This window comes from Colletotrichum fructicola, assembly GCF_000319635.2.
Source record: "Colletotrichum fructicola Nara gc5 chromosome Unknown KSG_Nara_v1_contig01, whole genome shotgun sequence".
NCBI lineage: Eukaryota > Fungi > Ascomycota > Sordariomycetes > Glomerellales > Glomerellaceae > Colletotrichum > Colletotrichum fructicola.
Window position 1 is genome coordinate 124995 of NW_027094051.1, and position 26863 is coordinate 151857.

At 55.7% G+C, this 26863-nt stretch overlaps 8 protein-coding genes across 8 annotated transcripts; 4 read left to right on the forward strand and 4 right to left on the reverse strand.

The window, feature by feature from the left end:
- Positions 1-2718: 2718 nt before the first annotated feature.
- CGGC5_v000033 (uncharacterized protein) lies at positions 2719-3710 on the forward strand (the record flags this gene model as incomplete). Its single annotated transcript, XM_032023212.1, has 2 exons — positions 2719-2898; positions 2994-3710. 2 exons carry the CDS (start codon positions 2719-2721, stop codon positions 3708-3710), a joined length of 897 nt encoding a protein of 298 aa, XP_031879991.1.
- A 612-nt stretch (positions 3711-4322) lies between these two features.
- chrA1 (Chromate transport protein) lies at positions 4323-5991 on the forward strand (the record flags this gene model as incomplete). Its single annotated transcript, XM_032023213.1, has 4 exons — positions 4323-4445; positions 4507-4554; positions 4612-4733; positions 4815-5991. 4 exons carry the CDS (start codon positions 4323-4325, stop codon positions 5989-5991), a joined length of 1470 nt encoding a protein of 489 aa, XP_031879992.1.
- A 5429-nt stretch (positions 5992-11420) lies between these two features.
- Positions 11421-14490, forward strand: isp4-5 (Sexual differentiation process protein isp4; the record flags this gene model as incomplete). Its single annotated transcript, XM_066150621.1, has 9 exons — positions 11421-11507; positions 11564-11619; positions 11662-11837; positions 11891-12099; positions 12156-12489; positions 12542-13336; positions 13393-13648; positions 13702-14215; positions 14275-14490. 9 exons carry the CDS (start codon positions 11421-11423, stop codon positions 14488-14490), a joined length of 2643 nt encoding a protein of 880 aa, XP_066009621.1.
- A 286-nt stretch (positions 14491-14776) lies between these two features.
- Positions 14777-15590, reverse strand: CGGC5_v000036 (uncharacterized protein; the record flags this gene model as incomplete). Its single annotated transcript, XM_032023215.1, has 4 exons — positions 14777-14932; positions 14983-15034; positions 15084-15123; positions 15176-15590. 4 exons carry the CDS (start codon positions 15588-15590, stop codon positions 14777-14779), a joined length of 663 nt encoding a protein of 220 aa, XP_031879890.1.
- A 1072-nt stretch (positions 15591-16662) lies between these two features.
- Positions 16663-19088, reverse strand: CGGC5_v000037 (E3 ubiquitin-protein ligase hel2; the record flags this gene model as incomplete). The annotated part of the gene is made up of 2 exons (XM_032023216.1): positions 16663-18636; positions 18687-19088. 2 exons carry the CDS (start codon positions 19086-19088, stop codon positions 16663-16665), a joined length of 2376 nt encoding a protein of 791 aa, XP_031879888.1.
- Positions 19089-20195: 1107 nt separating this feature from the next.
- spp27 (Upstream activation factor subunit spp27) lies at positions 20196-21203 on the reverse strand (the record flags this gene model as incomplete). The annotated part of the gene is made up of 4 exons (XM_032023217.1): positions 20196-20384; positions 20441-20905; positions 20981-21120; positions 21191-21203. The coding sequence occupies 4 exons, from the start codon at positions 21201-21203 to the stop codon at positions 20196-20198; spliced, it is 807 nt and encodes a 268-aa protein (XP_031879889.1).
- A 1522-nt stretch (positions 21204-22725) lies between these two features.
- Positions 22726-23889, forward strand: CGGC5_v000039 (putative oxidoreductase; the record flags this gene model as incomplete). The annotated part of the gene is made up of 4 exons (XM_032023218.1): positions 22726-22836; positions 22886-23482; positions 23540-23705; positions 23756-23889. 4 exons carry the CDS (start codon positions 22726-22728, stop codon positions 23887-23889), a joined length of 1008 nt encoding a protein of 335 aa, XP_031880010.1.
- A 295-nt stretch (positions 23890-24184) lies between these two features.
- On the reverse strand, positions 24185-25300 carry CGGC5_v000040 (uncharacterized protein; the record flags this gene model as incomplete). The annotated part of the gene is made up of 1 exon (XM_032023219.1): positions 24185-25300. One exon carries the CDS (start codon positions 25298-25300, stop codon positions 24185-24187), a length of 1116 nt encoding a protein of 371 aa, XP_031879987.1.
- Between the last annotated feature and the right edge of the window lie 1563 nt (positions 25301-26863).

Sequence of the window (26863 nt, forward strand, 5' to 3'; positions counted from 1 at the left end):
AGCGAGCGACTGTGCCGTCAATGTCCGGAGAAGAGGTGAGACCAGAAAAAGTCTGTCCCAGGTCCGAGTAGCAGGTAGGCTGTGAAGAAGGACCGGAGTTGGTTGGAGAAGAAATCCAATGCTACAAACAAAACAGGCGGCCTCTAGCACGGACAGGATAGGGCTGTAAGAGGGGTGGTTGAAGAGGGAAGAATAAGCGTAAGAATGAGGTAAGGTACGCAGTAGAGGTAGAGGAGGATTGGAGGAGCCGGAGGTCGGACGAAGAGTGTCAAAGTGTGAGGATGCCGTCGCCGATGGTCGATTGACGAGCTGATAGGCAATTGGCAAGGTAGGATTCCAGCTGGTGGCTATCTGCAGACTCCAAACCAAAGCACAGGTTGGATGTGAAGTCTGAAGCCGGAAGTCTGGGTGACTGGAGACTCTGGGAGATGAGAGGGTCCAGAGGTTGACGGCAATTGGGCAGAGGCGAAATGACGGCAGATTGATGGATGCTAAGCAAGCAGCAGCAAATGAGGGACAATCAACGACAGCAAGTGCACCAACAAGGACCAGGAAAGCAGGGACGAGACAGGACGAACAACGTGCCGGCGGTGTCGTCAAGGAAAACCAGGGAAGAAACCAAGAAACGGGGCAGAATGCAGAAAGGGGTGGAGGGGGGGAAGGGAAGGAGGGGAAAACAGGATCCGATGCGGACGTGATGAGATGGATGGATGGATGGATGGATGGGTGATGGATAGGTTGGGTTGGGTTGGGATGCTGGACATGCAAAAATTGGAGACGCAGTCAGGTCAGGGCAGTCAAAGTCAGGGTGATCCTCCTGGACGGAAAGACCATCATCAGCGATGAGAGTGCTGATAGACACGGGAGAGAGGCGCTGCTAAGGCCCAGAGAGGAAGATGAGAGACGGTGCGGACAGCGGTTCAAGCGGGCGGCCGGACCTGACGTGGAGACGGGCAGCGACGGATGCTGCGCAGATGCTAATTTTTTCTTACTCTGGAGTCGTGGACTCATCCACTCATCAGCACTGCAAGATTCGCTGCGTCTTTGCTGCCCTCAATTTCCTGGGTTTGCAGGTCTGGACCATCATTGGGGGCGGGACGGCGGTACTGTCATCTGGGTACGTACTCTGTTCCGCAGTCAGCTCAGGTGGTGAGGCTATCAGTGATGAGTTGTAAAATTACAATTTGTGCCTGCGTTAGCTCGCCGACTAGCGACGACGACTCCGATGCGGTGATGGGCGACGGGCGACGATCGATGAGCGACGAGCAGCGATGACTTGGTGGTGGTGGCCTGTTCCGCTGATTGATGGTGCAATCAATACCTTACACCTTACACTTTACATAGTAGGTACACTAATAAAGCAGGTAACTGAATAAGGTATTCGTAGAAATAGTACTGCGTGTGTGTGCACTGTGCACATGCTCATGAGGAGCGACACCGAGAACCACTGAACCAGAGTTTGCAAAAAGATGACGATTGTCGAATGTCGGGGGATCACTGGGATCAATGCTGTTCATGTCGAGCGGTAGATTGGACGAAATGCAGGCGATGCTGGAAATGGCACCCTCCCTTTCGCTGAGGGTGTGAAGGCCTGCCGCTGGACTCCTCTCAGGACTCAGGAGAGCCTGGAAGGGCAGGGCAAGGCAAGGGCATGCAGCCCAGGTGTTGGTCCGCGGAATAAACAGGCGCTGGCTGCAGAAACCTGAGCGAAACATGCACAGCCAACAGGCACACAACTGTCACAAACAGGATTGATTCACTTGACTCTGTCTCTTATTGTTGCCGGTTGGTGATGACAACTGAGGGATCCACTCGGACATTGCGGAAATCAGCGAAGGAAAAAGAAAAATCAAGAGAAAAAAGGAGAGAGCGGCCAGACGCGTCGAAACTCTGGAAACCGCCCACTTGCCCGCAGGCTTCATTTTCGCTTATCCGTACCTTTGGCTAGGGGAGGTACGTACTCACTGCCCGCGCACTCCACTGCTCACCCAGGGAAGCAACGATGGTCACCCCACTGAACCGGGCACTGCCTTCCCTCCACATCACTCCACTGCACTCAGGGAAGTCCGGTCGGGGCCACGTGATGACCTACACATCAGGTGCGAACCAGATCCGGACTAACCATACTCCGGCTTTTGCTCCTGCCTCCCGTCCAGTTCAGCGCTGTCTCAGATGCTTCATGCTTACCTAAGACATCCTTAGACAATGGTCAAGCACTCTCAGCCTCTCTGTTGAAACGAGCCCGCCGTTTCCAATCATCCACGAGGACCTGCCATCCGCATCTGAGCCTGTCCCGCGAAGATGCTTATCTCTGCTCCCTCGTTTTGGCTGACACCGCCTCTTCGGGTGCCTCAAGCAAGTGTTTGGGGAGGGGACGTGGAGCCGCTATGAAGCTTATCAGCACCAACACGATGCAGTCTACGCCCAGTTGGTGAGGTCGCTGTGCGATACGAAGCCGTATTCACATGCCCCTCAGTAAGCCCTATCGCTATCACCCACTAACCTACCTTAGAGACCTCACGGTGAGGAATCACATCACGACAATTCTTGCATCTTGTCTTGCACCCGCATACAACAGTCACCGCCAGTACGATTGACAAATCGTCGTTGTTGCAAGTACCCTCCTATAAAGGGCGTTCGAGGAAACACCATCATGGCTCCGGCCAAGCTTCATCTTCTATCGCGTCAAGCGCAACACCGGCCGTCATCCCGTCCGCGATGGCCCCGTACAAGTCCCCAAGCACGGCCCCACTCTCCGCCGCCAAATGCGCCTTCATCACGGCCAAGCTCGCCGCCATCGCCTGCGTCTTGATGCTCATGATATCCGGCACCAGCCTCCTCAGAGGCAGCCACCTAGAAACCACCGACCTGCGCGGGAAGCCCTTCTCAATGGTCTCGGTAAGCGCTGCCACTAGCCGCCCGGACCCTTCAAAAGGTTCCCCAAAAGGGGGCAGACCGTTGGAGAACCAGCACACCATTAACCGCCATCAAAGTTCCGAGGCGTCGCCGCCGCAGCCGCCGGCGATGCGCCTCCTTACCTAGCCAGAATGCATTGGTTCCTCGACTCCTTCGCATGGGAATGGCTTGCGAACAACACCGCGCACCGGGACGCCGCCAATTACGTCTTCATCCAGCCCCTCCGCCCGCTGCAGATGCCAGCTGTGCTGCATGACGTCGCTGATTCGCTGTACCGCGCCGGCCACATGATGGACACCTGCCAATCTACACACTTAAATGCATCGGCCACCGAATCCTGCATTCGCGCGAGCCAGCCCTTCTTCGCAGCCTTCGATGCCGCGGAGCCGCTGCGCCTGGATAATGCCCCGGCATTCGTTCTATACGTGCTCGCAGTCGTGGCCGACGTCGTGTCTCCTGCTCTGTTCAGCTGTCTCGCCTTCTTCTCCGACGGTGGCGTCGAGCAGCGTTATCCGTGGCTCAGGACTGGTGTGCTGGCGCTGCCCGTGGCTTTCCACGTCATCTCGGCCTCAATTTTGACGTCCAACGCCAGCTTCCTCGTGCGCTACCTCAATCGATTCCCGGACGTCCCCGCAGACGCCGCGATTGGGCTGCGCTTCTTGGTCGTTGCGTGGTCTGGCGTCATTGCCGAACTGTTGGCCTTGGCGCTCAGCATCGCACGCGTCTTTTTGTTGCGGCTCTGGGCCGTCAAACGCAGGCGCAGGTCCGAGATCATGAAAAGAAGCATTCCATGAGAGTCTCGGATGAAAGCAGATGATGTCTGATACAGTTGCGTTTCTTCAGCAACAGCCCCCCGCTTGCTGTCTTTAATCGTACATCATAATGTCTAATGCCCAATAGCCCATTCCCGATTCTTGCAAAAGGAATTACACCCTGCCGATCCGTCTTAGAATCCCCAAAATAGCTCACGGCGCTTTGGAATTTCGGATCAAGATCTGGCCCTGAAGAATTCTGTCTGGTCTCACATGTCCGCCCTGTCCTCGGTCCCCTATCATTGATGACGATCTGCACGGCAACTGAGCCGAGCGAGACAAATAAACAGATTCAAGCTCTGTCGAACGTGTCAAAGGCCTTTCTTTTCAAAAGAAAGTTTCACATCTCAATCCGAGTCCATGCTGCCGGAAAACTTGGGCACATGCTGGCTATTTTCTGCTTTACCTGCCGAAGAGGGATGGTTCGGTCTTGGCAGTCACGGGAAATGGCGTGCGCGGTAACCTAATTGACCGATAACAACGCATCCAAGGTTCATTTGGAAATGGAAGTCTCGCACAGGCGACCGGTAGAGGTTGCAAATGGGAACATCGAATGTCGTTGATGTAGCCTTGAATCTAGAGCGCCCTTGCAGCATGCTTTCCCCATCCATGGAAACCCGTTTGCGAAAAACGGCAGAATATGCAGCCAACATCTTGAAGCATAATTGGCACCTCGGCCTCACGGCGTTCGGGGGACCACCAGTGCACTTCAAAATTGTCTGTTCAACGATCCTCGTCGAGAAGTTGCACAGTCGTACACGTTGACTAACAACCGCAGCTGCATGACCGATTCGTGAAACGCCTGCAATGGATCGACGAGCAAATGGTTACAACCCTCGCGATCCCGATGATGACTTCAAGCCCCCTCTGATTCGAAGAATAGTACCAAGAACTCTTCAGCATCTCCCAGGCTCTCTCCGGCCCGGCGAGCACGAAGATGGTATACTGCATCAACCTGATCCGACATGGAGCCCCGGGTGCCATCTTGGCTTTCTTCATCTGGAGGTAAGGATGAAACGTCCACGAGTGGTAGAAAGACCAACCCCTATTCGCAGCCTCTGTCTAACCCTCTTTTCCCATAAAAAGCCTTCCGGGATCAGTGGGCATGTATGCCCTCTCCATCGGTGTCTCCAGCATCGGCTCCTCGCTCCCCTGTGCAGTCTATGCCCTTCTCTCCGGCCTCAACGCCGCGACGGTGGGCATAATTGCCCTCGCCGCCGTCGAGCTCTCGCACAAAGCCGTGACTGATAGACTCACCCGCACGCTCGTGTTCCTGGCCGCGGCGGCAGGTATGATGTACAATGCGCTCTGGTACTTTCCCGTGTTGATGGCCACGGCGGGTGTTGCGGCCGTTGTGTATGATTACCGCTGGGTTCACCGCCCAGCGAGGAGAATTATCGGGGTGTTGAGGGCTCTGGGCGGGAGGAGGAGAGAAAGGTCACGGGACGACGGTGCTCACGGGCACGACTTGGCCGGCCCGTCTCCCGCAACCCGCATATCGGCACCGACCCGCGACGAGCCCGTCTTGTCCGGCGCAAATACGGCCCCAGAGCCCCGCGTCATCCCGAAGGAGTTCCGCCTCGATTTCTCCTGGAAATCCGGCACCACCCTCATCCTCACCTTCTTCGCCACCTTCCTCACAACGATAACCGTCCGCGGCGTGGTCGCCGACCTGCCCATCCTCTACAGGCTCTTCTCCAACCTCTACCTCGCCGGCACAATCATCTTCGGCGGCGGGCCCGTCGTCATCCCCCTGCTGCGCGAGTACGTCGTCGCCGAAACCTGGGTCTCCCCGCGGGACTTCCTCATCGGCCTCGCCATCGCCCAGTCCTTTCCGGGGCCCAACTTCAACTTCGCCGTGTTCCTGGGCGGGCTCACCGCGGCTAACGCGGGGTGCTCGCCCCTGGCCGGCGCGGTGGTTGCGTTCGTCGGCATCTTCACCCCGGGCATTGTGCTGGTTCACGGCACGATGGGCGTCTGGGGCGTGTTGCGGAGCAGACCGTGGGTCAAAGCGGCCGTCAGGGGCGTGAATGCCGCGGCTGTTGGGCTGATTTACACGGCAGTGTACAGGATCTGGCAAGTTGGGTTTCTGGACGAGGGGTTCCAGGCGGGGAGGAGTCTGGGGGACGACCCGTGGTGGATCGTGGTCGCGGCCACGGCGTATGTTGGGGGGAGGTACTATGGTGTAGCCGCGCCTTTTGCGATCCTGCTTGGCGCGGCGATGGGGTTGGGAAGGTATGGTGTCGTTTCCGAAAGGGGTTGAGAAGGGACGAGCCTGCGAATCGAGTCGTGGGTGGGATCGAAATTCCGTCTGATGTAACGTCAATATACCTCTGCAGAAGGTTGTTTCATAAACCTCCTCAAGTAAAAGAGTTCCGCATGTCGGATCCTAAAGCTTGGGTTGCGATGAGTTTTACAAGGCACGTACAGCGATTAGAAAAACCTTGACATCAACACAATTGTTTGCCCCCGGCATTGTGGAAAAGAAGCCGGAGAAGGGACGCTTAGATCAGTCGGATTTCCCGGACCGGAAACATATGTTGTACTATTTCGGTAATCGTTTGACACCTCTCAAACCACGTTTAAGATCGGACGATACATGTATAGATAAGATGCACGTTTGCCATGACATCACTGACTAATCTACTCGTAGCCGACTTCTAAAAGAAGACAATAAACCAACGCACGGCCGTCTACGAACTCCTTGGAGAACAGACTCCTGATGAGACAGAGGATTAGAGGCTATTCTGCCCAGGGAAGACGTCACCTGCGTCCACGAGGCTTACTTCGAGACACTATAGTCTTGGAAACCATAGAACACACGATCTCCAAGGCGGGGTGCCCGATTTCCAACAGCGTACACTGTGTTCGTCTAGATGCTCGAACCTTTCCGGTGGCGCCGCGGGTGCCGAGAACCCTGAATTGAAACCCGAATGCTGATAGGGGAGAAGCAAGAGCTCGCTTATCTAAGAGGAGCTTCTTCTGAGCCAGAACCTCGGCGTGGGATATTCAAAGTACCGCGGCTGTTGATCGTGATGCGAGGTTGAATTGTGAGCAGTTGAACCACATGCTCACGTTTGTTGGAAGCTTGATAGAGGAGCTGCAGCTGCTCAGCCTATCCGAAGCGTGCGGAGTGAGTAAGCGGGAGCTTAGTTATCAAGCATATAGTGTAATTATCATACCTAGTCTTTCACTGCTTTTGGTTAAATTGAAGTTGATAGGTTCGTCAAGAGGATTAATAAGGATGGTGGTTAGACATCATCCCGTCGAAAATTTGAGGAAGCCAGAGTCACGCTCGGCCTTAGCAAGGCATATCATCGGCCTCATGTCAGAATAACAGTATGAAAGGCATCGAGAAAAAAAAAATCTTTCAGAACCGGAGGGGCTCGGAATGGGATCCGAGCCGTGTCCATTGTTATTCATCGTCGGTTGTATCCACTTTCGAGATTGATATTTCAGAACCAAAGCAAACTTCGGTCTTCTACTGTTCGTCTATTCCATGATGAAGCCTAAACCCTCAGCTGCGTACATGCTGCTCGGCTCGGTCCCGAACGTAGACGGTAATGATACAGGAGGATATACGTGCAGCCATGCTGACATGTGCCCGGACGTCAATCCTCTGACATGAAGTGACAATCGACCGGCTGGCAGCATGGTACATTGCATAGCATATCTGCTGAGAAGGCAACGCAGAACAATGTGATGTCGCCACACTCTTCCTGGAAGGAACCGAATTGCGGCCGCACGAGACTCATGCACCGGCTAGGATCGCTGATATGGGTCAGTAAAGGTGTTGGTCAATCTAGACTGCTATCATCCGTTCAGTTCAGGTTGGAACTTCGTAGCCCTTATCGTGGTGAGCCCGAGCCGGCATCCAGCTGGTTGAGATGACATGGTTTATGTACACACTTACCCAGACAATGTCACTCCAGTACCGACTCGTTGGTACTGAGAAGATCTTGCTCTGACGTACGATGGCTGCACCAAAGGAGAAGGAGCTCGGCACAGCAGGCTGACATGATTGCGCAAGCTAGATATGTCGCCAATCTCTTCCCGATTCAGATCATCCGACCAAAGGCTCTCGTAGCCCGCAAACCAGTTGCGGCGGCGCGTGAGCCAACGGAGATATCCAAAAGCATGCCATCACTTCCCTAGCAAGGAGCACCAAAAAGTTCCTCGCGAATCATCAGAAGCAAAGGCGTTGCGCATGTAAACGCGTGAATCGTACGGTTGCCTAACAAACGGGAATAGCAGATGATCAAGAAGGGCTCGGTGTAAAAGCGAAGCCTCGATGCTCGCGAAAGCTTTCTCGGGATGTCGTGATGGTGCTGGTGTTCCCAAAGCTGCATCGATGCCGGCGGTTGCGCCAATAGTGATAGGAGCATCGTTTACGCATGGGACAAAGGGAACACCTGCACCTGAGCCCTGTCTGCTGCTGCAGGTATCGGAATGCGAGGTCTTGGCTACCCAAACGAGGACTTCCTCCGCTCCTTCAGAGACGTCGTATCACCAGCCCGTGACAGAGGATGAGAAGAATACGGCGACCGTAGATGGGTGGCAATCATCCCGCTTGAGATGTCTGGTCTCTGTTGCTCAACCCCGCGATGAATAGCCAGTACTGAGGAGTTCCATCTACCGTTCGCGATGTTGCAGGTAGTCGTCGATCCTGTGGCGATGCCACTGATAATGCGCGCAGCCCCACACGGCCTGCAGGTGTAAATGACGAAACACTTCTTCAGTGGCGAAACACCAGATTCATTTCATCCAGAACGTTGGAAAGCAGGTGATCACCCGGTACTAACGAAGTTCGTGGGAGAAGACTGGGCCCAGTGTTGCAATGCGCGTGGCGTCCTCTGAACCCACCACACATGTGCAGGTTGGATGCGCTTGCATGCTAAGGGTCTCTCATCCAGACTCGAGCGGCCTCCGCGACCGAATAATTGCAGCCGGGATTGTGGGTGTAGTTTCGTGGAACTGTGCAACAGCACTTCTTTGTGGCAGGCGTGGCTGCATGCCCAATCTCCAGACGGCAGCTCTTACAAGCACCTTTGCGCGGATAGCCGAATATCAAGCGGCATCTGCCGACTTGTTGCCAGCAGCGTTGAAACTGAAAGAGTTGACGATGGAGGCCTGCTGGACCAAAAGGCTTGGCTGCTTGGCGAGATATGGCGATAAGCCCAGGGTTGGTTGACGAATCGCATTCGACTGTGGCCATCAACTGGACGTCCCCTTTTCTGGGTTTATTCCAGAATACCTTCCATTTCGATCAGACTTCCATTGAGCGCCACCTGCGGCACGACAAGACGGGCCAAGCCAGCCACTGCGAATCGATCGATGCTATCGAACAGCACAATGGTTAGCCCGTTGGCACTGAGATGATGGCGCCGTTGCCGTAAGTGGTGTTTGACGGAATGAGATAAGTCGGCTCGTGAGGGGTGGCCTCTGTGGGAAGAGCAAGTTTGGCAGAGATAGGCCAGAAACGCCAAGGGACTCAAACGCGGAGAAGGTGCAAATGATTGGAGGACGTTTGATAGGATAAAGCCAAAATGTGAGCGTAGAGGGATGGTTGAAGGCCCAAGAAGATTCCAAGAGAAAACCAAGAAAAGCCAAGGAAGTGGTCGTGCCGACTTTTATATAGCGCGAGCCTTATCCTCCTGCCCGAACGGGACGCTGGAGGAGGATTGAAACCTGCCGACGCGTAGACATGATTCGACTGGTCCTTGACGAGAACTGTGCATGCCGATACCCGACCAATTCGAGATATCGAGGGTCGTTGGTAAAGAGGGGTATCATTGCAGGGGCCCTGAACGGCCGCTTGAAGGAAATCCACCGAGACGAAGACCAACATGGATGCTGGGGGGGGGATATTGAACGATGGCTAGTGAGCGGCACAGACCTGCCACGCAATCAATCTCATTCGGGAGCAGAGACAGTCAGTTGCGGGCTGGTCTCACGGGACAACCTATCGAATCAAGCGCAGTTGGTTGGCGACATATTCCGCCAGCCTTCGTCTTTACTCCCAGCTCCATGTCGCGGGAACAATTCTCTTTTTGACGCCATGTTTGACGCACAAAAGTTCCCGGCATGAGACATGATTCAGAGCTGCAGGATATGGCGTGTGAGATATAGCGGCGGCAACGACTGCGAAAGACTTCAGCTCTGAGGATGATGTGAAGTTGGATGAAGAGGACGTAGGAAGAGAGAAAGATGCAAGAAGAGAGGAGACTGTGGTCAGCTGGCAGAGTCCATAGAGAGCTTATTGCCAGCTGGCGATGTACAAGCTGGCCCGTGTTGGCGCCAATTTTAACCTTAAATGCCCTTGCATGGTACACGTGATCCGTCTCTCTTCATCCCCAGTGACACTTGGTTCCCGTCGTTCGGCCTTTCTTCATCATCCCTCTCATCTCTGCATTGAGCGACTGCTGGCCGATGGAACCGCCCTTTGCTTTGTTTGCTGTTCGCAGCATCCCGGTTCAAGGCCACAAGCTGACTGAACCGTCTCTCCGGGACATGCATGCATACAGGCTGGACCTCCAACAGGGAAACATCCGTCAGCTGAAGCCCTCTTGATTCCTCCTTCCACAAGTGTAGCTAGCCTTGATGCAGTCAACCAGGACCATAAGAGAAGCAAAAGTACCATGAGGGTCTTTTGTAAGCCTCGGCGTTTTCAAAGTCTCTGGCGACATCGCAATATTCTCTTCGGGAAGCCACTCGTGCCTCTCTACAGGAGAGGCTTGCTGCCAGAGCTACGCGACTTGCCTCATTCATCACGTTTGTCACCTCTTGAGTGGTTCCCATATTCATCTTACCTAATTCATTGGAGGGACTTGCTAATACCGCAAAGGAGACATTGATCTCCCAGGGTATCGTCATCCTGCAAGCCACACCCTCAATCTCTGATGCTAAAAAGAAAGCACTGACGGTGTCTGTCGCCCCCTGTGGAACATGATTTTCGCAAACATGTCATGGCTGTAGATCTGAGCTGAGAATCATCAACTCCTCACAACAAGCGCTGCAAAAAGCGCGGGAACTAAACTCATGAACACGCCGTGTCTCCGGTTGACTGGCAGTGGCCCTCCCCCACGTAGCCGATGTACCACGCGACAGGGATGGCCGTGTTCAACTCCAAATCTCTGGGGCGTCCCTCCCTCTCAGCTCTGCGACCCTGTCAAGTCTTCCCCGCCTCTCTTCCTCTGACCTCAAGTGACCAAACAAATAATTGGCCAATGCAATCGTTTCCCTCGAGACCCTGCGACCAGACTGGGTCGCACGGCGCCGAGCCTTATGCTCAAGTTGGGGGCGAGTGACCCTGCTATTGCGAACCAATCTTCTCTGTCCTGCGTATCTGCTGTCCACCACCCTTGATATCGGCAGCATACCTGTCCGAGAAGGTCGATCTTTTCGAGAGCGAGCCAAGATGCTGCCCAGGCGGCCTAGACTGGGTATGCTCCCGAGAATCACCACAGAACCTTGCCACCTTTCGTCTACCCAGAACGAGCAGTCCATAATATGCAGAGCACCCGGTTGGCATCTGGGCGCCGGCGGGGTGGCACCGCTGATAAGCGTTACCGTCTTCCTCGTAATTGAAAATACTTTAATTATCGGGCCCGTCCCGGGGAGCCAGCTTCGTCCTCACCTGCAGTCTGTTCTTCTCTAGCCCCGACACACACGACGTTGTCGTCGAAAAACGCCATGGCGAACGAGAAGACCGAATCGCCCGTTACCCCAATTGAGATTGGGAAGACACAGGGCGTGTTGACTGATGAGAAGATTCCAACCGTGAGTACCATCAAGGTTGCGATAGACACGAAGAGTCACCGACGTTTGTACTTTAGGACTACCAAGCACAAGAGCTTCATCGCTTGGACTCCGAGGAGCATGCCTTCGAGTCGTAAGTCACCATGAATAAAACTTCTAATGCTCGAAACCCTAGCTTACACCAAGGAAGTCAACTCAATGTCACCGAGGATGATCTCGTCGAGGCAAAGGCCATCGCCGCCACCCTCTCTCTGGAGGGCGTGCGCAAGATGATGCAGAATGTGCTCAAGATCCACGACCGTGACCCAAACTTCCCTCACAGCGTTCTCATCAAGATTCACGAGTTTCTCGGTCAGTCCCTGGTCCGACTCACTAGTGTCTCTGCGCAACGCTAACTGTAACAGACAATGATGATGTTATCGAGAACCCTGAGAAGCATGAGGAGATCATTTGGGAGATGAAGCTGGAGGCTGCCTTGATCACCAACAACAGCCCGTACGCCGAGGTGCGAGCCGTCGTCGACAACAAGGACGATCCGTCCATGCCCTGTGGCACGATTCGGGCCTGGACCATTGGCGTCTTCTTCTCCGTCTTCCTTGCTTTCATCAACCAGGTAACCTCATTTGCGCATCATGCAGTGACCAAAGCACAAGCTGACAGCCATCACAGCTCTTCAGTGTGCGCCAACCGCTGATCTCTATCGAATCCAACGTCGCCCAGCTCTTGGCCTTCCCCATCGGCAAGGCGTGGGAAAAGTGGATGCCAAACGCCATGATCCCCCTCGGCTTCGGCATCAAGCTGCCGCTCAACCCAGGCCGCTTCAACAAGAAGGAGCACATGCTCATCGCAATCATGGCCAACACAGCCAAGTCCTTGCCTTACACTCAGTACATTGTCTGGACCCAGGTTCTTCCCCAGTACTTCAATCAGCCGTACGCCAAGAGCTTTGCCTATCAGATCCTGATCGCGCTATCCACCAACTTTATTGGATACGGTCTTGCTGGTAAGTGACCGAGAACGTCTACGAATGAAGATCAGCTGTTGACATCCCAAAGGCCTCACTCGCCGATTCATCGTTTACCCCTCCTACTGCGTATGGCCCGCCTCCCTCGTCACGATTGCTCTCAACTCCGCACTCCACAACGAGACAAACACCTCCGTACCGGGCCCGTTCAAAAAGCTGTACTCAATGACCCGCTACAAGTTCTTCCTCTGGTCCTTCGGCGCCATGTTTATTTACTTCTGGTTCCCCAACTACCTCTTCGAGGTCCTGACCTTCTTCAGCTGGATGACATGGATCGCACCCAACAACCACAACCTCGAGATCACGACCGGCTTCCGCAACGGCTTGGGAATGTTCAACTTCTGGCCCACCTTTGACTGGAACGTGATGCTCTTCGACAGCGTTGACCCCCTCATGGTGCCCGCCTTCTCGACCTTCAACCGTACGCTGGGCATGTGGCTGCTGGGATTTGTGATTATGGGTATCTACTACACCAACGCCTGGAACACGGCCTACATCCCCATCAATTCCAACCGCGTCTTCGACCACTTTGGTGAGCTCTACAATGTATCGAGAGCGCTCGACGACCGTGGAATGTACGACCATGAGAAGTACATGGACTACTCAGCTGCGTACCTTGGTGCTGCCAATACCTTGGTCTATGGCTCCTTCTTCGCCCTGTACAGCGCCGCCATCACCCACGTTTGCATTTTCCACCGCTACGAAATCATGATGGGTTTCAAGAACATGTGGAACACCATTCGCCGTCGCAAGACTACCAAGGAGGGCGAGAACGACGGAGAGTACAAGGATATCCACAACCGCCTGATGGCCAACTATGCTGAAGGTAAGCATCGCAACTTGCCCTAGTTCCATTCTATACATTGGCTAACCGAACCACAGTTTCCGAATGGTGGTATCTTGGCACCCTTCTGGTTGCTGCGGCGTTCGGCTTTGCTGGTGTCGCTGGCTGGCCTACTTACACGACCCCTGGTGTAGTTCCCTATGGTGTCTTCTTGGCCGTAGTCTTCGTCATCCCCATCGGTATTATCAAGGCCATGACTGGTATCGAGGTTACGTTGAATGTCTTGGCCGAGTTTATCGGTGGCATGTGGGTTGAGGGTAACGCTCTGGCCATGAACTTCTTCAAGTCCTTCGGGTACGTGTGCAAACACATCCTCATCGACATCTTGATGGCTGACACTAGCACAGATACGTCACATGCGCTCACGCCGTCCACTTCGCCAACGACTTGAAGGTCGCGCACTACCTCAAGATCCCTCCCAGACAAACCTTTGCCTGCCAGATGATCGCCACCCTCATCTCGACCTTCATCTGCACCGCCGTCATCAACTTCCAAATCAGCATCCCCAACATCTGCACCCCGCAGGCGCCGATGCGTCTCTTCTGCCCCGGCCCCAACACCTTCTTCACCGCCGCCGTCCTCTGGGGCACCATCGGCCCGATCAAGGTCTTTGGCCACCAGGGCCAGTACAACTACCTGCTGCTCGGCTTCCCCGTCGGCATCGCCCTGCCCATCATCTTCTACTACTGCGTCAAGTTCTTCCCCAAGAACCGCTACCTCCGCCAGTTCCACCCCGTCGCCCTCTTCTACGGAGGCATCAACTGGGCCCCCTACAGCTTCTCGTACGCGTGGCCCGCGGTCCCCATCGCGTGGCTGTCGTGGATCTACGTCCGCAGCCGGTACCTCGCCTTCTGGTCTAAGGTACGTCTGCTCCAAGCCCCAATCTTGCTCTGACGAACTTAGCTAACACACCTTCCTAGTACAACTTTGTGCTTTCGGCCTCCTTCTCCGCCGGCATCGCCATCGCCGGCATCATCATGCTCTTCACCGTCCAGTGGTTCGGCGCCGAGGTTCCCTGGTGGGGTAACGAACAGATCGGCGCTGGATGCGAGGGTTCCGCGTGTACCCTCAAGACTCTCGCCGAGGGCGAACGCTTCTACCCCTGGTGGAACCCCTCCCAGGTCCCTGCTCCCTAAGCTGCTTCATCGCTGCTTGTCTCACTGGGCTCACCCGCTTTTGTTGGGCATGAAGTGATATTGTTCGCGGGATGGATGGACTTCTGCAGGCTTGCTTGCACTACCGGATCATCGTTTTGTTACATTCACACCGCGCTCACTGATTTACTTTTACGTTTCACGACTAGATGAGGCAATGGAGGCGATTTCACAAAACAATGCTGATTCTTGATTCCCCATATGTTTGTCATTGGAGGTTTTCCCCTCTTTCAACAGCACGATAATAGCAATCACTGAATACCACTCCTCATGCCGGACTCTGAAGAGTGACCGACTGGATTGTGCAAGTGACCGTGGTGCCACTGACGCTTGCGCTGACCCCAGACATGGTGTAAGTCGTGGCCGAGTTGTAGTTTTGAGGCGAGCTGTTGCACCAGCTGGAGTCCGAACCTCCCTCGGATGTCTGCACACAGCGTGAGGGCATGCCAATGAAGGATAGTCGACTCTACTTACAATAACAATGTTTTTGAACTCCAACGGGCCAAAGTCCCAGGAGACGTCATACCTAAATCACCATCAGAGAAATGCCAACTGGAGATCTTAGACCTACTTACAATTCAATAGCGAAGAGAACTTGATTGAACGATTTGTCGGCTAATATCATCATGTCAGGCGAAGGCTCTCACTCTCCATGACTGAAACTTACCCAACGCAAAATCGTTATTCACACTCTGACCATTGCTCTGCCTCACGACAGTCGTCGTCCACGCAGAACCATCCGCCTTAAGCGCATTCGCGAACGAAACCGTCTCCCCGCCGTACGTGTTGAACCCGCCGCCCCAGGGCAGGCTCGGGTTCGAGCAGCACCACCCGGACCCGAACCACCACGTGCCGGAGCGGCCGTCGAGCACGTTCTGGTAGACGCCCGAGTTGTCGGTGGGCTGCAGCCCGGGCCAGAGGTAGTACACCCCGGCCTGCTGCAGGGTCGGGATCACCATGTCCCCCGAGAAGGAGGTGAACTTCTGCCCGGAGGCGGGGTAGTACCGGAGGAAGTACCATGTCACTGCCGACACCGGATTGGCTAGCAGGAAGACCGATAGAAGAAAGAGGTTGCGATGCATGGTTGAGATAGATCTCGACTTGATGCAATACTTGGGCCGATGGGAGACAGCAATTGAACCTGTCGGTCGCTTCTGACTTATTTATGTTCACCTTGAAATCTCACCTGCCTCTTTTGACAAGTCCAGGGCATCGGCACATCATGGGGCACGTGTGATCAATCAAGTTGCGATAACCGTCACCGCATTGCCAGTTGAGGAAACCTCGATACCACCTGAACCAGGGTGAACGGGTTATCTGCTTGAACGAAGTCGCGCTGCCCTATCGGAGGTGCGTGAACCAGGCGATCCAAACAAGTTTATCGCTGCAACCTGCAAGAGTCCCCTTCGGAATCATTAAGAGATGTGCCGACTGGCGCGGCAGTAGCAATGATGATAACACAAACTTGACAGGTCTGTTTTGTACGAAAGTAGACTGTAAAGTCAGCACTCTTGACAGATTAAGTCAAGCCCTTGTGCAATTGCAGACTGTTCTTCTCCACCGTTGTGTTTTTCTGGAGCCTGAGGGTGTCCAAGTCTTCGCAGCATCCTGTGAACGAGAAGAAACAATGAGACTGCGTATGGATTTCCTAGCCAGGCAGCACAGCGAACACAATAGCCCAAAGACTGTCTAAAAGTTTTGCATGTCAGAGACATTGATGGTCCTACAGCCGATTCAAGGCTTGATGAAGTCCACACGATCGGTTGAATATCGAATCAGCGCCAACTTTGGTCAGCGTCGTTTCTGGGGCACATAATGTCAGGTCTCTGCTCGCCTTGTCCATACTCTTCACCTGCATAGTAGCCGAGCGAGTTGCAAGGCATTCTATCGCCTTGAATTGTGCGGGTCGCTAATGGAAATCGGGTGTCTATCAGGGTTCTCATTTACTCCGTAGGCAGTCCACCAGGCGCAACAATCTTAAGTTGCTCGCTACCTCATTCCATGTCTGATCTTCTTTGCTTTGTTCAGCTTCTCTGTACTTTTCCTTTCTCAAAACTCCTGGGCCCAGTACGGCCGATTCCATCGGATCCATAACCATGTTCCCAATGCCATTTGGCGAGCCATCGTTTCGTCCTCGTTATCCAGGCAGCAGATCTAACCCCACTGCACAAGCACCTTCTTGCCCTTCTTCTTCTTGCCTCCAGTAGGAGCTTCCTCCTCCTCCCTCTCTGAAGCGTTCTCGCTCGCCGCGCCGCTTCCAGGGGCCGAACCCCAGCTGAAGCTGCTCGAGGCGCCTCCCAGGTCTCGGCGGACACCTCTGCCACCGCCATAACCAAAGATAGTGGTAAGAGGCTTTTGAGCCGGAGGCAGGGCAGGGAAGTTATCGCCGCCAGTAGCCGGTCGGGCCTGTCGTGGTGCGGGTCCCGATGATCTGCTACCGTTGCTCGCGGACGGGTTGTTCGGGCCGATCCAGGACGGTCTCGGGGCTGCCGCTGCCGATGAAGACGATGAGGCAGCCGGGAGAGCGGGAAAGGCGTTGGGCGGCGGGGGACGGGGCTGGGAGGAGCCAGGCACCCAGTTGGTCGTGGCAGCTGGTGTGACTGGCTTGGGACCAGCAGCACCTGCGCGCGTGCTATTCTTGAGCCGCAGGACACGGCTAGACTGCTTCGAAGAGGGCGCGGCACCAGGTGTGGCGGGAGAGGCGGTCGCGGCACTGGCCCAGCCGCTGGACGATGTGGTAGCTCCGTGCATACCGCCCAGACCGGGAAGGGATGGATAATCCTCGTTGATGGCCCGCCAATCCTGCCATGCCTTTTGCAGGGCCTCGGCCTTCTTCTTGTCTTCGAAGAGATCGGCAACTTCGCGAAGCAACGTTCCTAAAGCGTTTGACGACGTGTCTGCGAAGAGGGAGAAGAAGGCGTCCACAAGCTGAGGCGCCGTGAACTTCCCTCTCCTAAAGGAAGATATGTGTTCGCGGAAGGTGTTCATTTTCGCTTCATCCTTCTTGAGCAGGGTTTCGGCGCGTTCGATGACGGACTGATGGCGCAACATCATCGCTCGCTCTTGAGGAGGCAGTGACGAGATATCAGTGACGCTTAGTTGCTCCATCGCTGTCGTCGGCAGTGCTGGAGCGGGCGTCTGACGGGAAGCTGCTGAAGGCGCAGGGGCGTTGCCTTGGCGAGAAGAGGTGGGCTGTGATGGCGCGGAGGATGAAGAAAGCTGACCGCCAAATGTTCGGTTGGAAACTGATTGTGCTGAGTGAATGGCCATTTGCCTCTGGAAAGCAAGCTCATCACGACGAAGCGGCTGAGCTGAGCTCTGAGGGATGGGATCCGCATTAGGATCTCGGCCACGGCCACGTCCTTGTCGGCCGCTACCTGATCCTCCTCCTCCACCACCACCCCCGCCTCGCCTCTCATTCTCGTAACTGGGTCTGAAGTCGAAGCCGGACATGTTAACGACGCGTGCATCTCTGCGGACGTCCTTGGAAAGAGAGTCGGCATGTTCAGCCAGCTGGTGCGCCTTCAGGTCCATCTCAGACTCGAACACCACGAACTTCTTTTCCAAACACTCCCTGTCAAGACATGGGAAGTGGTCCTTCTCGAAGTGCTTCTCCAATGCAGGGTAGTTCACGAAGTAGTGAGGGTGTCTCGAGTCTCTTCGGTCGCAGAGGAAACATCTCTCATGCTTTTCGCGGCAATGGTCGAAGAGCTTGTCGTCATCGTAGAAGCGCGATCCGCAGAACCCGCAGAGGGGATGACCTTTGAAACCAGTCTGGTCGACTGCGCCAGGCTTGTCGTCACCGTGCCTCATGTGCTTCTCAAGTTCCTTATCGGCGAAGAGTTCGTGCTCGTGGGTGAAAAGCTTCTTGTTGCGGGTACATAGATCGCACATCTTCCGTTGGTGAGTCGACCGAACATGTCGGTGCAAGTCTGGCCAGCCCAGGCCGGCGAAGACACAATCGTCGGCTGGGCAGTTATATCGGAGCAGCACTACAGTATCGCCAACGATTTCTTCGTTTGCATATCGAATACCGATGTTACTGTCGAAACTCGTGATGTCGGCGTCGGAATATTCTTCGTATCGCTTGTTTGCGTCTTCGGTGAAGATTACAAAGGGAGAGGGTGTCTTGGCTCAAGTCAGCTTCCGTAGTTCCGCTGGACACAGAGAGGACTTACTCTGCAGTGAGGGCAGTCTTTGGTCTTGTACAACGCTCTCATACGCAGACCGCAGATATGGCACGTCTTGTGATTGCATGGCGCAATGGAGTGGAACTTAATGGGCTCTGCGCAAATGAAGCACACCTCGCCGTCGGTGCTAGCAGCATCGTCGGCATCTGCTGCGGCGCGGGCAACCGGCTTGGACTCAGGCTTCGGGGCAGCTTGCGGCGAGCTTGCATCCTTGGACTGGGCAGCTACACCAGCATTGTTGCCGCCTCGACCACGACCGCTCCTCTGTCCGCCTCGGCCGCGAGAACCAGCATTACCTCCACCACCGCCCCCGCCGCCGCGGCCTCTGCCACGGTTGCGATTGCCCCGCGAGGGGTTCGAGGATTCAGTAGACACTTGGGCGTCCGTCATGGAGATCGTCGTGATCGTCGTTGTTTGGTGACTTGTTCTGGGTAAAGGTATGGTATCGAATGCGCCTTGTCGGGTGGGGGCTCGGTCAAGGCTGATGATTGCTCCGTTTGCCGTTGCGCGAAAAGTGTCGCTGGTGGAACCGAGATGCTTGTCGAGGGATATGAAGCTGGCTTCCGGTGCGCGCGGCAGTATTCGGGGAAGTGAACAGCAGTTAATTGAAAATGAGGGTAAGGCAGATCGAGGGAAGCAAGAGACAGACAGCGCGGACGGTTTTATTCGGGTGCCGCGAGACGAGCGACGTCCAAATTAATGATTATGTGTGGGCTCCCAAAGGAACTTGCATTGGTGGATGCCAGCAGAGAGGATGGCGGGGTCCAGCAAAAGGTCCTCTGCCGGGGAGCAAAAGAGAAAAAAAAAAGGCCTGCCGGGGATTCTCCGGTTCTCGCTTCTCGGTGTGCGTCATTCACCCCTGCAACGCGCTGCGTCCGGTTGACAGCTGGTTGAAGCTTCGGGTGGTGTGGTATGATTACATAAGACGTTAGTTGGAATCAGCTCTCGTAACGCATCGAGTCACCGGCCAAAGCTGGCAGTGTGTGTGGCGTTGATGTTTAAGTGGCAGTGCTTATGGTATTGAAGGTACGAATATCTGATTGAGTTCGAACGTCCAGGAACTCTGGCATGTATGCAAGGTGACTCACCTTGGAGCTGCGTCTTCTGCTCAAGCGTTCTTGTGTATGGTGGTCTTTGGCATTACCTAGATTGCATCATTGTCACCGAGCCTCACCAATGCCGATCAAGTTTAGACAGATTGGAGACTAAGACTAGTGTCGGCCTAGTATCTCAAGGCCGAGCAGGTCAGACGCTCCCCTGCGCATAGCTGCGAGTTCAAACGCAGCAGCGTTTCCCGGTGTTGCCCATATGGGGCGAACCATGTCTTATGACGGTGCCATCCACAAACTCTTCTACTGGAACCATCGCGAACCTGTTCAATTGCTGCCGTTTCCCCCATGCCCGACCAAAGAACCCTTAAAATCTGCTGAGCCCAAACCAGAAAGACGCCTGTATTTACATCCACCACCGCCACCCCACTCTGTTGCAGTCTCGGCCTTACTCTGCTTCGACTGGGTAGAGATGGCTGCCGATCATCTTGTTCATCTGGAACATGTCCACCTTGGGCACCTTGAATATGGCTTGCATTTTGTCGTCGCAAAGAATCTGCCGCTTGTTTTCGGGGTCCTGCAGGTCGTTCCCCTTGATGTGCTCCCAAAGTTTCTTGACCACTTGCGGACGGGACAGCTGGCGAAACATGTTAGAGCCTGTTCAAAGGGCCAAGTGCGGTCAGCGGGACATACCTGTTGCTCGCCAACCAGCTCCGCCAGGGGAGAGCTCAAGTTGAACGGCTTTTGGAAACCACCACCGGCCTTGCGCTTAGGCGCCTCGCCTCCCTCGATGTCACTGTCGTCCCCATCGCGAACCTTGGTCGCGCTCTTCTTCTTGGGAGCGGTCCTCTTCTTCTTGGTGTTTGACTTGTTGGTCGCCCCGTTGCCGCCGCGGGTCGTCCGCCCTCTGGCCATGCGGTTCTCCTGCGCCTGCAGCTCGGCGGCAAGCTTGGCATCTGCGTCCTCTGACGAATCCTCGCGCTTTTGCTTCTTGCGGACGGGAGACACGGACACCTGTATTTCGCCATCGCCGTCGACCTCGTCGTCATCGTAACCGTTGGCCTCACGTTTATGGGGAGGGCTTGCGGATTGATCGTTGCCGTCTGGTGAGCCGGAGATGGCGTCGAAGCGCTCCTCGATCAGCGCCTTGATAGCATCCTGGAGAAGGAAAAGTCAGCCTGTGCCCGACGGTGTTGTTCACGCGAATCGCCCAAACGTGGTATGTGTGCCTACCTTCTGAGCACTGAGATCCTTTCCGCCAAGGGCCGTCTCCAGACCTTGGCGAATCTTTTTCCGGGTGACGGTGGTGAGGTCTGCTGTCGCAAGGATGCCGTCGACGATGGAGGTGTAGCGAGACTCCTCCTCTGCGCTGACTGTAGAAAAGGATGTTAGCGAGGGGGACCCGACTGATACCCAAGCGATGGGAAAGTGATGGGTACGCACGTGGGCTAGACATGATGTCGCCGGGCTGACCACAATATTTATGCACCGATGATATGTCGTAGATGCGTCGGCAGCGGATCCGGGGCGTTCCTTTTTGTATGATGCACGTCCGGGCGTGATATATCGGTGAGATGTAGATATGCTGGCGGGAGCCGCAGGTAGATGGCAGGCAGGAAGAGGGAAGGCGAGAGTTGGGTAAGCTTGTAACCTCTGGTCAAAGCATCTCTTGCGATGGAAGTAGAAGCTGCGACGGGCTACGGCGAAGGAACGTTGCTGGATGAGGGAGGTGGAGCACAGCGCAATCCACGCCTTTGGTCGTATCGCGGCGTCGGGTCGGGGGCGCATCAACCCGCGAGAAATGGACGGACGGGACGCACAAGGCTGAAAGGGGACCGACGGACGATCGTTGGTGGGGCGTGGATGCCAAGGCGGGAGGTGGAAGGACGCGAAGATGCCGTTGCTCGAGTGCGCGACGAGGATGAGGTAGAGATGCTGAGGGCCGCTCCGATCCGGTACAGGGCAGAGTTGGATGCGACGATGAGGCCGTGACGAGGAGGCGTGCAGCGGTGTCGGTGGCAGCGGCGGTGGTGGTGTTGTGATGCACAATCAGAAGGTGGCCAGTGACCTGGGATGGTGAGGCTCTCCTTCCGTTAGGCTATCCGTAGTAGGTATCGGTACGGCGTAGGTAGGGTGGTAAGGTAAGGTAGGTTGTTTGTTTGGTTTGGCGGTTCTCCTGCAGCGAGCGAGACTCCTCCTAACCGGCCTCTAGCGAGGTCTCTTGTTTCCTTCTGGCCAACAGGATTCAAGCGCAACAATCGTGTGGCTGGAGAGAAAGGAAAGGCCGAACACAACTCGCTGGCTCTCACAAAAAAGTGGTCTTTGGTCTTGCATTAGACGTTGGCTCGAGCTCTGGCAGTCCAGACCACTGCGCCGTGCCAATCATGGCTGCGAATTGACTCCCGCCCCATGTCCCACGGCACCCGTCGGCGGCCCCCCACACAAGCAACACTCAATGTTCGGCCCTCCTTACGACTGCTATCTGTGCCTTAGGTAAGCGCCATGTCGACTGAGAAGCATCACGTGGCTCGGCTTGCATGGCCGGGGAATTCAAAGGTTGACTTGCCGATGACTTACATAAGCACATGATCCCGTACATCCGTGGATCTCGGTGTCAGCACCTTGATCATGTCCTCCAACCACACCTCGGTGACCCTCGCCAATCACGTCCTATCTCTTCGGTGAACGGGCTACTCTCTTTCCTGAATTGGCAGCACCCTCGTCGCCTGCCAAACAGGTGCTCCGCTCTTGGCTTAGCTTCGGCCCAATGGCCTTCCCAGCCGGTGCAGCGAGGAGGTCATGTCCCGGCAGTCGGTGTGATCTTAGACCCTTCCTCTGATGTTCTTGGATTGAACATTGATGACGTCGCTGATGTATCTATCTCTCTGAACCACTGTGTCGTCGAACAAACTCCAGCATTAATCGTCCTTCATTTTCCTTAGATCTTAGCGCAGCGCCGTCGCGAGGGACACTTCATCATGTCGCTCCTATGGGTTCCCACGATGCTGAACCCCTTTAGCATGCTCACTCAGGCCTTCCCCCCGCATCCGCAGTTCACAGAGAAAGACATTGCCGATCTCACCGGAAGGGTCAGTCGCTCTCAACCCCACACGCACGGCATCGTCTCACGTCGTACAGGTATGCATCGTAACGGGTGCCAACACGGGCGTTGGCAAGGAGGTCGCGCAGATCCTCTACTCCAAAAACGCTACCGTCTACGTCACAGCGCGCTCCGAGGAGAAAGGACGCGCAGCCATCGCCTCCATCAAGGAAGCAATTCCCGACTCCAAGGGCAAGCTTGAACTTTTAACCCTTGATCTGGCCGACCTGACCACCGTCAAGCCGGCAGCCAAGGCGTTCCTTGCCAAAGAAACGCAACTTCATATCCTCATCAACAATGCCGGCGTCATGATGCCACCCCAGGGCAGCCAGACTGCCCAAGGCTACGAACTCCAGCTGGGCACAAACTGCGTCGGGCCCTTCCTCTTCACCAAGTTGCTCACGCCCACTCTGGTGGGGACGGCCAAGACGGCGCCCAAGGACAGTGTGCGTGTCGTCTGGGTGGCAAGCTCTGCTACTGAAGTCCTCTCACCAACTCCCGCCATTGAGATTGACAATCTCGACTACAAGCGGGATAGACTCAAAGAGGTCAAGTATGGAATCAGCAAAGCGGGGAATTACTTCCACTCGACAGAGTTCGCAAAGCGACACAAGGCCGACGGCGTGATCAGCGTGGTAAGAGCCGATGTGCGTGTACGATCAAGCAGAGGACAGAATTTGACATCCGATTAGGCGTTGAATCCCGGAAACCTGAAATCAGACCTAGACCGTCACATCACTGCTTTCATCCCGCGGTTCTTCAGGAAGACCACAACGTATCCTCCTATCTACGGGGCTTACACGGAGCTCTTCGCCGCCGTTTCACCAGACGTCACCATCGAAAAGACTGGAGACTGGAGTAAGTGTCTGCCAAAATCAAAGACGACTCGTGCTGATTCAACAATGCAGTTGCTCCGTGGGGCCGCTTCTACTCGATCAGAAGCGACTTGGTGGAAAGCTCCAAGTCTCGCGAAGAAGGCGGCACAGGCCTTGCAGAAGACTTTTGGAAATGGACTGAACAGCAGGTCGAAAACTATATTTAACACCAGAACGAGCTTTCGAAAGCTTCGTTAGGCATGGCTCATGTACCCAAATCCTAATTAGTAGCAGATCACAGCTTTTAGCAACCCGCAGTCACATAACGACCCGAGACAGATTCGTCACTGAAGAATATATTCAAAACTAAGTCCAATAGGCACAGTGCCAAAGTCTCTATGTGCAAAAAAGATATGTACATCAGAATGGGGGCGCGCTCCTCCTCGCCTTAAGATGCCGGCCGATTACGTCCGGAGAACCCGAGGCATGTCTCATGATTGGGCTAGGCCATTAACGACCTGCTTACTGGCGCTGCTGCTTGGTGCTGCGGCGGCGGCGGCGACGGCAAGCGGGCTTAGCAGAGGCCGAGGCGGCGGGGGCAGAGCTGGTGGTCGCGGCAGCCGGGGTGGTGGCAGCGGGAGCAGAGGGCTCCTCGGATACAACGGGGGCAGCGGAAGAGACGGGGGTGGCGGCCGGGGCAGAGCTGGCGGGCTCAGAGGCGACGGGGGCGGCAGAGGAGGTGGCAGCGGCGGCGGGAGCAGAGGTGGCAGCAGGGGCAGAGGTGGCAGCAGGGGCAGAGGTGGCAGCAGGAGCGGCGGAGGAGGCAGGGGCAGCGGAGCCGGAGTCAGAAGATCCGGAGCCGACGGCGGTGGTGATCTCACCGTCCTCGATGTAGACGCCGGAGAAGTAGAAGTCCTCGGTCTCATCGGGGTAGCCGTCGCGGGGGAGCTCGAGGACACCGACGTGCCAGTCGGCGCCGTTGCTGGAGGCGGAGGCCTTGACGGGGGCGACGATCTGCTTCAGGGCGTCGGAGCCGGTGGAGTGCCAGAAGCCGACGGAGCCGCCGTCGAAGTCGATCTCGTACGCGACGTTGTGCCAGACGTCGGCCTCCCAGGTGACGTTCCACTGGGTGGTGCCGCCGACGACCCAGCGGAGGAGGGGGTCCTCGGTGCCGGAGGCGCCGCTCTGCCAGCCGGACTTGAGCTCGACGAAGTGGCTCTCGAAGAAGGCGATCTGGTGCTCCTTGCTCAGGGAAGGGGCGTTGGTGTCGCTGCGCTTGAGGCTGAAGTGGTAGTACTTCTTGCCGGAGCCGATGGCCTCCTTGGTCTGGGGGATGAGCTCGGTGCGGCGCATGGTCTGGCCGTTCCAGAAGGAGGTGCTGGTCAGGGAGATCTTGGCGCCCTGCTTGGAGCCGGTGTCGGCGGGGTTCTTGAAGTCCTCGGAGAGGTTGACGTAGTCGGTGGTGGCGCCGGAGCCGTGGATGTAGTACTGGTAGGCGCCGACCTGGTTGCTCCAGGACCACTTATCGAGGTCGCTGGAGGTGGTCATGTCGTTGAAACGGCCGTCCCAGACGATGGCACCCTGGGCCTGGGTAGCCAGCAGAGCCGCTCTGGCGATGTTGACAGTGCTGAACTTCATTTTTGCGGGTATTTGTGTTGTTGTCTGAAGAGACTTGTGGTGTAAGTGAATGTGTGTGTGTGCTGTTGCCTGAACCGACCCGGTCGGCTTGGAGGAAGCTTGAACGAACGAATGGAAGGGGTGAGTGAAGAAAGAGAGGACGCAGGTCGCAGCAATCGATGCCTTGGCCGTGCTTCTAGAAGTTCAGTGGACGAGAGAATGAAGTTTTAAGCTCAAAAGCCAAGGGGAAGGGAAGAGAAGGGGCGGCACACGCTGGCGCTCACACTTCTTTATGTAGGACATGAATTTTCCACTCTCACGGTGGCCCTGGATGGGACGAACCGAACATCGAAGACCGTCTCGCTCCGTGATTCCCAGAACGGAGATGACCCCGCAGGCCTAGCTGCGAGGAATAGAGTAGAGTGGCCTCCTTTGGGGGCATTGGGGCCTGCAGAAGCCACTCTGTCGGACGGCAAGGCTACCCGGTTCAGCGGGTGCTGGAGGGATCATGACATTGAGTTGTGTGTCTGCTTGGGTGTTTCTCCGTGCAGGCGAGGAAGGGAACAAATTAGATTGCGGAGTTGTGCCTGGCTTCAGGTGAGGCCATGGGCCATGAGGCCACGCCATACCGCAGCGAGACGCATGCAGGTACGGATGGGATCCCAGGCACGGCGGCAAGGTCAGCGTTTATTGCCAAGTTGCAGGCCATGGGGACGAGAGCCGAAGCCTGAAGGGGGATCGCGACGACCAACAGGCCGGGCAGGGCATGGACTGGACTGAACGGACGGGCTTTGACTCCCCCCCAAAGAGCCCAAGTCTGCCTCCCAGCAGGGCGGCAGAGCGAGAGAAATCATCAAGGGTTGGCGGTGGGCGCTTTGTATAGATGAAGGCGAGTCCACATCTCGTTTGCGCCTTGTATGGGAGAAAAAGCAGGTCGATGCAGGGGGTTGTTTAAAAGTGACAGAAGTGAAGCGTTTCCCCTGGGAAATTTCCACGGAGGGCGGAGCGGGGCCACTAGACTCGATCGGGGGGCCTTTCCAGACGCTGTGAGCACTGTGAGCCCGGTGGGCGCGCCCCTATTCGGCACGACCGGGAACACCCTGAGCGAGTTCATCCCAAAAGTCAATTCATTCGATTCCCAGCGCTGTGTTTGACCGTTTGTTGTTGGTGGAAGATGATTCAAGCGTATTTTGACTGGGGAAGCCGATGGCTTCATCGGCTTTGTTACCGGCCACCCTGACCGTAGCACGGGACAAACAATTAGCAGCAAGTGATTATTGTCATGCAGTGAGAGACATGTTCAGGCCGACGATGGAAGGTCACAGTGTTTTCGGCTATCGCTTCAACAGCGGCACAACCCAAGCGGGAGATCGCCCAATAACGACAGGCATTTCCGTAAATCGGGCCCGACAATCCGAAGCGCCCACATCGCGCCCCCGGTTTTGTGTTGTGCACCGCTGTGTCCTGACCTGCGCTGCGGGCCTTGAGTCGGCTCCGGCACGCCCGTCGTCAGATTCAAACATCTCAACATCCCCGATGGCACAATTGGCTAGCGCGTCAGACTGTTAATCTGGAGGTTGGTGG